General features: G+C 46.4%; 1 protein-coding gene across 1 annotated transcript; it reads right to left on the reverse strand.

The window, feature by feature from the left end:
* Nucleotides 1–298: 298 nt before the first annotated feature.
* On the reverse strand, nt 299–12970 carry ankrd13d (ankyrin repeat domain 13 family, member D). The gene is made up of 16 exons (XM_023797395.2): nt 11995–12970; nt 11691–11826; nt 11408–11532; nt 10752–10797; nt 6730–6873; nt 5692–5881; nt 5017–5083; nt 4471–4552; nt 4032–4093; nt 3788–3918; nt 3341–3498; nt 2382–2495; nt 2082–2254; nt 1815–1894; nt 1136–1378; nt 299–994 (listed from the first exon to the last, which is right to left on the reverse strand). The coding sequence occupies exons 1-16, from the start codon at nt 12076–12078 to the stop codon at nt 931–933; spliced, it is 1899 nt and encodes a 632-aa protein (XP_023653163.1). The 5' UTR covers nt 12079–12970; the 3' UTR covers nt 299–930.
* Nucleotides 12971–13012: the final 42 nt, after the last annotated feature.

The following is a 13012-nucleotide window of genomic DNA, read 5'->3' on the forward strand; positions in this document are numbered from 1 at the left end:
TAAACACGACCTTATTAGGAAGAGGCGGATTCCGCACTGCTTTTCTTAAAGGGGAAGGAGTCTTGCCTTTCACTCTCTTAAGGGTACTGTAAAATGTACGCCGCATTGTAGGAATACCACTGGTTCCTGTAGATAACCATTTTAGTAGATGCGACGTCATTAGCATGTTTGATAAGGAAAAGAAGAATATGTGCTAATTCAAGCCTTCCTGAGACAGTTACCCACGTTCCATGATGTATAGAGGCAAAACTTAACTTGAACTGCTCTCACACAGCAGAAGACCAATGAAAACACCCAAAACATTCACTGACTTTATTTATTATCCACATCATTCATTAGTCAACCAGCATAGCTCAGATTTAAACATTTTTTCCAGTAATTATACTCTCATCTTTTTTTAAAATGCATTTCAGAATTTCTGATCATTAAAATTATGATAGCAGGAATGTGAAAAATCTATTATCAGTACTATCGCTTCCGTATGTCTGAATGCGTGCCAGACCGTTTAGCTGAGTAGATGCAATGAATTAACTCTCGTGCCTGCAACAAGTGTTGTTAATACCTCACAGGCAGTCTCACACTTCTGTTTTTGTTAGCAAATTCTTTATTCCAGGGCAATCTAGGCATTTTTTTTTTAATTTATAGATCTCCTGGAGCAATTCTGGAACTTGAACCAGCGACCTTCTGGTTATACATCGATATCCAATACTCTGGCTGACCTTTCACCATTCACTGAGGTCAGAATTTTGGTCAGGGAGGCTAAGAATGAATCCTTACTCCTCCTTAACTCTACCGTCCTTCAAGGTACGCGTTGAGTTTCTTCAAATGACAAAAATAAACAAATAACAATAATTTAACATTTCAGGTAAAGCACAGGTAATAAACAGCTTATTGTCCTATTGAAAGCCCCTTTCCCGGCATGGCTCTTCGTTACTTCTCTGTGAGTGACAGCTGTAATATCCTCTCCAGCTCCTCTTCCTCCTCCTGCCGTTTCCTGTCAAAGTTTGCGAGCCCATCAGGGTCAAGGAGAAATGACCATTGCTGATCAACACGTTCCGACGTGATTTTATTCCGACTGAAGTTGGAACTCATGATCAGACTTTCAGCCTCGTCCCTGTTAAACACCTTTTCTCACCTGTCCATTTCCTCTTGGTCCCTGCAGGACAGCTCCATGGCGATACGCAGCTGCTCGTCAAAACTGGTCGCCATGCCGACCACCCCGGGGTCCCTCTGATCAGTCAGTGAGCTGTAAGATGGGGGGTAATGGACCGCCTGGTCTGGGGAGGGCACTGGTTGTGGGTTCTGGGGCTCTTCTAATCCCAGGGTGTCCCCTCCATCTGTGACAGCTAAGGAGTGGGACAGGGACTCCTGGATTGCCCTGTTAACGATGGAGAAAGGTAAAATAGCATGTATACTGCGGTAAATGGAAGTTCTGTCCAAAATGTGATATTTATGGAACTCATCTCAAACTAAAAACATTAAAGACATTCATGTACTTGTCTGCCATATATAACCTTCCACATGTTTCATGCACACTGTTACAAGTTCTAAATGTATATAATACTATTCACCACTTTTTCACAGACTACCCGACAGCTGCAGATTTATCAGAAATATTTCCTTCAAGAGACTGGAGGTTACCTTTCTGTGTATGAAATATCAAAGTAACTGAAAAATCTCAATATTAACACCATAAAGCACACATATGACAAGCACTGGATGTTCATGCCTGTTGAAAATGGGTAGCAAGCACCACGCACTTCCTGGTCTGCGTCAGGCGTTTCAAAAATGCACGCTAGCAGAGCGAGACTGACCTCTCGAGCTGCGAGTCGTCCTCGTACAGGGCCGAGTGCGAAGGCGGCCGGCTGTTGGTAAGGGCCTCCCATACCGTCACCTGTTTGAAGACGGCGACTCGCAGTTTACAGAGATGACACGGCCAATCACATTTACGATCTCCATGCTTCGATCTGTGCATCTGATTCATGTGGTCGTGGCTGCCCACACGTAAACACAGCCTCTTGGCACTCTCTGTGCACCTTCACCACCACCCCCACCCCCGTCAGACGGCCGCATGGTCTCACCTGGTCACTCTCAGTGCCTGCGTCCAGCAGGCTCTGCTGAATCGCAAACTGCAATAGGTTGTCGTCCTCATCTCTTAGGGGTTCGCTGCGGCCCGGACCAAGGGTGGTGTAGTCTGGGGGGGGTTCAAACACGGAAGGATCCACCTCGCATTGTAGGGGAGGGGGAGTCTGCCCTGGGAAAAGAGGGAAAGTGACAGAAAACGGTTCATTAAAAAAAAAAAAACTACAAAATGGAAAAAATGAGAGCAATGGTGTAACATGTGCCTATAACATGTGACTGTAATATTGTTATAAAGTTACCAGCTTCGGGGGCAGCCTCCGGTGTGTGGACAGTGACAGAGCTAACCGGCTCATCACAGCCACAGAGGTTACTGAAGGTCACTCTCGCGTTGAGCACATGGAACAGAGGGATCTCTGGGACAGGGAGACGAGACGTCTGTTAAAAAGTAGCATGAACGGCCAAACGATAGTGAAAAGTTGAACTTTTCTTAACGTAAGATAATAGCAATAAGAGCAAACATCGGTCTGCAAACAATGCTGTATGCAAACTGATATTGTTGGTGTTGGTGAGGTTAACAGGTTAGCCCATCTTGTGGTCTGTGTGGATCCCAGTGCCCCAGTGCAGTGACGGGGACACTGTGGCCAGCAGGTTAGCCCATCTTGTGGTCTGTGTGGATCCCAGTGCCCCAGTGCAGTGACGGGGACACTGTGCTGTAAAAATGGCGCTGTCCTTTGGATGAGACGTAACACCAAGGTCCTGACTTTCTGAGGTCATAAAAGATCCCTGGGCATCTTTTGAAAGAGCAGGGGCGGTACCCCGATGTCCTGGCTAAAACTGCCCACTGTGGCCCTATCAAATCTGGCCTCCTAATCATCCCCTATACCTAACTGGTGAATTTCCTCCTGCCCCTTCAGCACCTCAGCTAACTGTACTGACACAAGATAGCTGCCACTGCATCATCCAGCTGAGTGCAATGCAGTGGAGGTGGACAAAATGATCCCCCATTGCTTCTGTAAAGCACTTTGGGTGCCTTGAAAAGCGCATTATATAAATGCAACTTTTATTCATTCATTCATTCATACTGACATTATCTGAACTTGTGGAAGGCATTTATTTGTTTATTTTTAAGTGCTGGACTACTGAACTAAATACATTTCAATTAAAAATAACAAATATGGCTGTACAAAATACAGAAATGTATGCAAGATGGTGCATTCTTGACAAATAGTGAATTCTGCTTTTTCAGTTTTTCTCGTACCTATCTTGACAGGAAAGCCATGCGGAAGGCGGAGGGTGATGAAATCGCGCAGTTTGGCGAAGTGTGCGTTGGAGATGGCCATGAGGTCGATGATGGGCGTGACCTGCTCTGCCAAGGAGAGGGGGTGAGCTTCACTGAGCCAAAGGTTCGCCTTGAACCTGAAAACGATAGATGAAAGAGAGAGAGAGAAATGCATGATGGGAGCGATCAAGGCTCAGAGAAAGAGGGGGATAAGAACGACAGCTTCCAGCATGTGTTAGCCTGTTGTTACACTGGCTGTGAGGCCTAAACACTCAAAAAGGGGAACTTTGCTGTCAAGCTGCAAGAGTACAGCAACCCAGTGGCAACACTCTTGTGTGTTTTAGCGGGTAACCCGCCTATCTCTGCATTCACACAGTCAAAGGGCAAGCAGCTGAAAGTCAGTGGCGCTACGGCGAGGCAGGAGACCTCTGCACTTTGCTGGTGAGCTCCACCGGCCGCCCAATATCCCTGCTGTTGAGGTCAAACTCCGGGTTGAAATACTCCTCGGCGGTGATAGCCGTGGGGTTGTGAGGACTGGCACACTGAGAGACGTGACTCTGCAAGACAGTCGGACGGACAATCGTTTAGTCCTGCCTATGAGCCAGCCAAGCTAATCAATCTACGAAATAAGGATGAGATGAGATTGCAAAATAACGCGAAGACGACTCACTCCATTATGAGGCACGTGCTGCTCTGCTATGCCTAGAAAGGACTGGAGAGGGGTCTTTGAACCTTTGAATTACAAAAAAGGGGGGGGTGGGGAGGTTGGAGAAAGATGTAATCAATGCTGCAAAACCTACTGCAAAATGGCCTGTTTGGTTACTGCTCAAATTCCCCTGTTACAGCTCAACAGAATGCTGGTCTTTACTGTATCAGGCTTAACTGTCTGTATCACCCGCAGACAGAAAACTGCATAATAGGGGCTTTTCACCATGGATCGCCAGCAAACCCTGACCAATCAGACACTCCCATGCTTGCAATCTCAGGACATCAGCAAATTTTTTTTCAGCACGTCGACAGAGTCCTTCTACTCGCTGAGACGCTCAGCGATTGCAGAATTTCCTTCCCTTTATGTCATTTCCTCCTCCCCTCACTCCTCTATCTCTCACCTTTGCTCCGCGACTTGTCCTGGTCTGAGAGGTGTTCTGTCCTCGATCGTGTCACCAGCTCCACGTTGCTGGCACTGTACACCTGTGAGAGCAAACAAAAAGCAAGCAAGATCAACAAAGATGGCACACTATGTCTGAGTAAAAAGCACACCTTCAAGCGTGGCTCCCTGTGTTTACATATGTCTATCCAACGCCAACACGAAGGCTGACGTGCAAACCCCTCCCACATCTAAACACAGCTGAGATCTTCCTCCTCGTGGCTCTGGCTGTTCCTATGGCTTTCACACAGCCCAGATTCACCTTGGATGTTTCCTACCCCTGATAACAGAGTAACATGAACATATAGCGTGCTGGTTTGAGACATGACCTGGTAATCAGACGACTGCCAGTTCAGTTCAGAAGGGAATATTTCCCTTGAAAAAGGTGCCAGTGTATAAAAAATACTGTCGTTTGCCCAGAAGTCATATCAGATGCAAGCTTAGCCGCTCTGATACGCCGTATAAGGCATGGCTCTCGGAGCTGCTGTGATTCTGGCCTCCCTCTCACCTTGGCTTCATACCCACTGACTACTTCGGTCTTCTCTGAGCGCCAGCCCCAGATGCCAGACTTGTTCCTGAGCAGAAGACGGTGATTTTTATTTCTCTAAAGCATTCACATTTCCCGTTTCCACAAAACCTCTTTTCATGTTGAATCCCTCGTTACTTATGGTACAAAACGGTAGTAATACGCTCGACGTCACCAGTGGTCAGCCAGCATCTAAAAGTTCAGAAGTAGTTAATGATGGAACTACATTTCCCATGAGGCCTTGCTGCTCTCATCCTGGAGAGTGAACAGCAATAATGTATACCAGCTTCAGGGGTGGAAAATCAATCACATATACAATGCTTCTAATATTTTCAAAATACAAACTTCTACCAAAAAAACAAAACTGGTGCCATGTTTATGACTGATTAACTCTTTTCCTCAAAGTTTCCAGCCCATAGCCTAACAGATTAGTAATCGCGCTTATAATATATATAGGCTATTCTATTTTTTCCCACATTAGTAAGTGTCGTGTTCCTTGTCACTCAGTCATGAATATGTAAATGTCTTACGTAATAAAATGTATACATTGTGAACGACCTTTTCATGGAAGTCAAGGCTGTAAAAGCATCTAACAGCTCTGCAGTACCATGCGGCTGACGCAGGATAAATGCATTCAGGAAGTGGCAGCCTGCAAACCTCTCGAAAGCGATGTTGCGGGTGTTGAGGTGGGTGGCGACGATGGGGGATGTGAGGCGCTGGGCCGTGTTCTCCTGGGATGGCAACATGGCAGCTAGGAGGGAGGAGGCGTCCCGGGGGGACAGGGAGAGGGGCTCTGTGTACACCACCTGCTTCTCGTGGTCTACCTCCATAACGACGGCACCACTGTCTGAGAGAGTAGGAAACAAATGGCCTTAATGCAGCACAACGCATCGGTGGGTGGATGGGGCGTTTACTCAACTGGACCAACAAGGGCGTGGTGTGTGCTCAGTGGGCTAGGCCTCTGTGGCTGTGATCAGAAGGTTGCTGGTTCAAATCCCCTCCTCTGTGGAATAGTCACATGAAAAACATGCGACTCCCCCAGAAATGCTCCACAGGTACCAGATAAGTGGTCCTTGGGTTTGGACCCCAAGGTTCATTTTCAACTGTAGATAAATGTACGTAGTCTTATGCAGTCAAAGACAATGCTGATTAAATGATATTCATGTTGTTGCAAAACTATGTAAGTAATATCTGTAAAAGTAGCCATTTCAAAACCTCTCCTAAAGTCAGCCAAGTATTTACAACAACCGTCCAGTAGACCAGTGTATTTCTTGACTTGACCACTAGCACACCTTGTTTGGCTAATCAGTACCTCATTAACTTTATCAAACTAATTTAATCAGTTAATTAAGTGAGCCGGTGGTGAAATTTGATGTAGACATGAAATGGCTGGGATGCCCTTGAGGAGAGCTTGGGAACTGAAGCGGTGTTTATCAAACTACGCAACAAGATATTTGAAACTTTTTGGAGGCTAAGAATTTTTTCTTAGTTATCATTGTGTTACGCTTAATTTGGATAAGCTGTAATGTTAAATTGTGTTTTTTTTTTTTTTTTGGTTGTTCTGAACACCCAGATAATCAGCTTAAAAAATTTCCATAAAGTTGCCGAAGACTTTTGCACAGTACTGTATGTGTGTGTTTGTCTCAAAGGAGAGCGAGACAGGGCATGCAAAATGAAGCATTGAAATGTACCCACCCCCTCCCTTAAATATGTAGCTGCGTCGGCCCTTCAGCCAGGTCATGTGCTCGAAGCCCAGCAGCGTGGTGTCCACTCGTAGGCAGGAGCCGCTCTTCCACACTCGGTACACATCGCTGGGGCACACCTTCGACACCAGCGGCACTAAGAGAGGGCGAGACGTTTAGTCAGTGTCTGTGAACCCATCGTTTAGGGAAGCTGTCTGGAAACTGGGACAGTGACACAGGCTTGGACAGTGGTGGCCTAATGGTTAGGGAAGCGTGCTTGTGATCGGGTGCTGAATTAGCTGCCCACTGCTATGTCACAGTGTGACATATGGGTTAAATGCAGAGGACACATTTCACTGTTACCGGCTGTGGCGTGTCAAAAATGACAATCACTTTCTCTAATATGGTAGGCTGTGGTATTTTGGATATACTGTGGTATTTTGAGATCCTGGGGACAAAATTTTACTGCAGGGAGGGGGGCACAGCATTTGCCATTTGGCAAGTGTACAGCCCCCCCGACCCACCCCCACAGCAAATTTTATCAGCAAAATTTCAAAATAACGCATACCATGGTATAATGTCTGGATGTCATGGTGGCATGAAAAATTAGATACCGGCCAAGCCTGCAGTCAGAATGACAAATGTTCATTTTTGAAAATGTGTAATCTGCAATAAGGCTATAATTATTCCTTCCATCCATCCATCACACATCTGTAACTGTTGGTCCTATTCAGGGTCGTGGGGGGGTCCGGAGCCTATCACGGAGGCTACAGGCGCAAGGCAGGGAATAACCCAGCATGGGGTGCCAACCCATTACAGGACACACACACACCATTCAGTCACACTCACACACCATTCAGTCACACACCATTCAGTCACACACGATTCACTCACACTAACACACCATTCAGTCACACACGATTCACTCAGACTAACACACCATTCAGTCACACACGATTCACTCAGACTAACACAGCATTCAGTCACACACGATTCACTCACACTAACACACCTTTCAGTCACACACGATTCACTCAGACTAACACAGCATTCAGTCACACACGATTCACTCACACTAACACACCATTCAGTCACACACGATTCACTCACAGTAACACACCATTCAGTCACACACGATTCACTCACACTAACACACCATTCAGTCACACACGATTCACTCACACTAACACACCATTCAGTCACACACCATTCACTCACACTAACACACCATTCAGTCACACACCATTCACTCACACTCATACACCATTCAGTCACACACCATTCATTCATACACCATTCAGCCACTCACCATTCACTCAGACTCACACACCATTCAGTCACACTCACACACCATTCACTCACACTAACACACCATTGAGTCACACACAATTCACTCACACTAACACACCATTCAGTCACACACAATTCACTCACACTAACACACCATTCAGTCACACCTCATTCACTCACACTCATACACCATTCAGTCACACACGATTCATTCACACTCATACACCATTCAGTCACACACCATTCACTCACACTCATACACCATTGTCACACACCATTCATTCATACACCATTCAGCCACTCACCATCCACTCAGACTCACACACCATTCAGTCACACACGATTCACTCACACTCATACACCATTCAGTCACACACCATTCACTCACACTCATACACCATTCAGTCACACACCATTCATTCATACACCATTCAGCCACTCACCATTCACTCACACTAACACACCATCCAGTCACACCTCATTCAGTCACACACCATTCAGTCACACTCACACACCATTCACTCACACTAACACACCATTCAGTCACACACGATTCACTCACACACCATTCAGTCTCACACGATTCACTCACACTAACACACCATTCAGTCACACCTCATTCACTCACACTCATACACCATTCAGTCACACACCATTCAGTCACACTCACACACCATTCAGTCACACTCACACACCATTCACTCACACTAACACACCATTCAGTCACACACGATTCACTCACACACCATTCAGTCTCACACGATTCACTCACACTAACACACCATTCAGTCACACCTCATTCACTCACACTCATACACCATTCAGTCACACACGATTCACTCACACTCATACACCATTCAGTCACACACCATTCACTCACACTCATACACCATTCAGTCACACACCATTCACTCACACATCATTCATTCATACACCATTCAGTCACTCACCATTCACTCAGACTCACACACCATTCACTCACACTAACACACCATTCAGTCACACACAATTCACTCACACTAACACACCATTCAGTCACACCTCATTCACTCACACTCATACACCATTCAGTCACACACCATTCACTCACACTCATACACCATTCAGTCACACACCATTCACTCACACTCATACACCATTCAGTCACACACCATTCACTCACACTCATACACCATTCAGTCACACACGATTCACTCACACTAACACACCATTCAGTCACACCTCATTCACTCACACTCATACACCATTCAGTCACACACCATTCACTCACACTCATACACCATTCAGTCACACACCATTCACTCACACTCATACACCATTCAGTCACACACCATTCAGTCACACACCATTCATTCATACACCATTCAGTCACTCACCATTCACTCAGACTAACACACCATTCACTCACACTAACACACCATTCAGTCACACACAATTCACTCACACTAACACACCATTCAGTCACACCTCATTCACTCACACTCATACACCATTCAGTCACACACCATTCACTCACACTCATACACCATTCAGTCACACACCATTCACTCACACTCATACACCATTCAGTCACACACCATTCATTCATACACCATTCAGCCACTCACCATTCACTCAGACTCACACACCATTCAGTCACACTCACACACCATTCACTCACACTAACACACCGTTCAGTCACACACAATTCACTCACACTAACACACCATTCAGTCACACCTCATTCACTCACACTCATACACCATTCAGTCACACACGATTCAGTCACACACCATTCAGTCACACACGATTCACTCACACACGATTCACTCACACTAACACACCATTCAGTCACACCTCATTCACTCACACTCATACCACATTCAGTCACACACCATTCACTCACACTAACACACCATCCAGTCACACCTCATTCAGTCACACACCATTCATTCACCATTCAGCCACTCACCATTCACTCAGACTCACACACCATTCAGTCACACTCACACACCATTCACTCACACTCATACACTATTCAGTCACACATGATTCACTCACACTCATACACCATTCAGTCACACACAATTCACTCACACTAACACACCATTCACTCACACCTCATTCAGTCACACACCATTCACTCATACACCATTCAGCCACTCACCATTCACTCAGACTCACTCACCATTCACTCAGACTCACACACCATTCAGTCACACCATTTAGACATGCATAATTACTCCAGACAAAGGAATTAGTTAGGAACAAGTAGGCTCATATACAAATGGCTCATAAACAAAATATCAAGATATAGTTTTGCCAGAACAAACAAGCAGTGCAAGGGGCTGATCATTCCGGTTTTCAGACCCTGTATAAATAATGGCCAACACTGGTGGAGAGGAGAAAAGCCAACACAAATATTTCTTTGTCTCTTTTTTCAAATATGGCCGGCGTGTGCAGTCAGAGGCCTCAATGAAACATTAACATATTTCCCCAGACTTCACTTAAAACACATTTAGCGAATTAAAACAAGCGTACCTGGACGGACCTCACGAAAGCAATTCTGCTTTGTTTAGTTGATTACACTGCACTGACCTTAGAAAGGTTGAGCGTCGCACCAAAATGATGATTCTGTTCATTTTGCGAAAAAGACACCTTCAGCCAAGGTGTAATAAATAAGGCGACAGCAAGAGGAGCTGTCCCCGCGGCAGTGCTGAAACCCCGGCGAGGCCGTGGGCCATTGCGGACCGGACAGGGACTCACCCCAGCTCGTAAATTCCCACTTCATTTCCACATAGAAATCCTGTGCCTGAAACGTTAAGCAGCAAAGAGGTTAAAGGGTAATCAAACGAGGTCAACGCTACGTCATCTGTGCCGCGTCGCATCGTTGCGATATTCACCTGCCAGTAAGGCGGAAAGGAACAGCCACACAAGACTGGAAAGCCTGAGACCCTTGCTGAAAACTCAACTAGGGTGAGCCCAGCCCAAGACTGGCATGTTCTGGGGTCTTATACATGTCTGAACGCCCCACCCCACCCTTTACAGTGCACCAGGAGCATAGGAACCAGGGGAGAAGTGAATCCCCCAATATTCAATCTGGCTTCATTCATCCCCTCCAATAAACAGACCATTGCATATAAATTATTAAGCTGTGTCCCCACCAACATCAAACTCTTTCAGACAGCTTAGTGCAAAACTTGACGGTATCTGATACAATTCATTCCTGGTGAGCCACAGAAATGTTCACAACAGAACCAGGTGTCCACAACAATAATTAAGATGTTGAGATACAATTAAATATTCGACCATGACATGCGTCAATAGAAATGACTGCTGGTTGGCATAACCAACACGCCATGTCTGTCGTAAGTGTACTGCCTGATTATGACCTGCGGGGGGCGTGTGTCAGCAATGCTTACCTGTCTCAGTTTGCTGAGCAGCTCTGGAATTCCAGCCAGCCTCTCCGTGGCCCTCTTGTAGTCCCTATGCTGCAGCACCAGCTGTACAAGCTCTGGGTCTCCAGTACTGACTGCTTCCTGCAGCACTGAATGCAAAAGCTCCCCTGTAAGTTTACTGAACCAAACTGCATGTCATCCGTTTTTCATGTTTACCTTCATCTAGCTCCTTCCACACTCCTGACCCTAACTTCCATTCTCCCTCTAACACCACCTCCCACCCTCACAAACCCTCCCCTTTACCCACCCGTCCAGCCTTGAGCGTTGCAATGCGTGGGGTCAGCAGAGTGCCTTAGCAGCACGCGCGTGGACTCCAAGTGGCCCAGGCATATAGCAAGCTCCAACGGGGTGCGACTCCGAGGGTCCAACTTCTCCACATCATGCTGCAAAGTTAGAAGGGAAGCGTTCAGTGCAGAACAGCAGACGCGGCATATTGCGGTGCAGTTACTACTCAGAAGCACTATGAGCACAAAAAACGTGCAATCCACACACCTACACACACCAAACGTTTGCTGCCAATGACATCCAAGGAACAATATTTATTACCGCACCTGATTTTTCTGCAGTTCTCGGTCGAGCTCCAGATATTGATTATTCCACACCAGAAAATGTAAAGGAAACGCTTCTTGGGCCATCGTTGTACTGGCGTAGGTTACAATGAATCCGTGATAAGAGGCACTGTAACTTTGACAGGTTCCCCTATGATAAACTGCCCAATCGCTCCCCCACCCCCGGTAAATTCAATCACCGCTATATTTACCCTCAATGTTCAGCACGCAAGAATTCAAAAACCGAATCGAACTAATTAATTCTGAGTGAATGCTAGTATATTTATGTTTTTTGCAACATGCAATATATTACAATTTTAGCTAGATACAAATTATCTACCCCTGTCAAGCGGTTAACAGGCGAACGCTTATATATCTTGCCAGCGGGCGCATACGTTAGTGCAACGCCTGACTTCTAACGAGGTTTAACATGCAGCAACACGCTGCTTTACACCTTTAAACCGAGCCAAACAGCTCAGGTGGCTGGATGCTGCGCATCGTTATTCCCGTGTTGTGCCAATAACTAGCTGGTTAGCGGCTGTGCGACCGCAAGCCCGCATCCCGGATCACCGCGAAGCTCATCGGCGTATGAAGAGAAAGCGAAATGGGGGCCGACGGCGTTTTCCAGGGATGTGGGATTATTATTTTTTTTATCTTATTTCGTGTCCGGTTTCTAAGCATCCCTCTTTCTGCCGCTGCCTCACTGCCTCCCCACCGCACCGACTCTCGGCCTACTTCCCATTTTCACATCCAGGTCACTTGAGTTGACGCAGCGGCCGCGGCGCAGGCTGCCCGGAACGGCAGTGTCCAGTCCCTCCGATCGGCTTCCCAAAGCCCGTCGCCGTACCGTCTAAATCTTTATTTTTTTATCCTTTTAAAAAGCAGGAACGATAGAAGTAGTCGTCCGTCGGCCCGTACGCTTTCAATCACCCGGCTTCCAGCCTCGTCGGCTGTTTCCCCCCGTTTATTTATTTAATTCTCACGTCAGCTTTCGGCTGGAGCTTCAGTTCCAGGTTATGCG

Source organism: Paramormyrops kingsleyae, chromosome 12 (genome assembly GCF_048594095.1).
Source record: "Paramormyrops kingsleyae isolate MSU_618 chromosome 12, PKINGS_0.4, whole genome shotgun sequence".
NCBI lineage: Eukaryota > Metazoa > Chordata > Actinopteri > Osteoglossiformes > Mormyridae > Paramormyrops > Paramormyrops kingsleyae.

Coding starts and splice junctions, on each gene's coding strand:
- ankrd13d (XM_023797395.2), bottom strand. CDS start 12,078: ATGGCCCAAGAAGCGTTTCCTTTACATTTTCTGGTGTGGAATAATCAA. Junction 5,882..6,729: donor CTACATATTTAAGGGAGGGG/GTGGGTACATTT, acceptor CTACTCTCTCAG/ACAGTGGTGCCGTCGTTATG. Junction 4,553..5,016: donor TCAGTGGGTATGAAGCCAAG/GTGAGAGGGAGG, acceptor TTGCTCTCACAG/GTGTACAGTGCCAGCAACGT.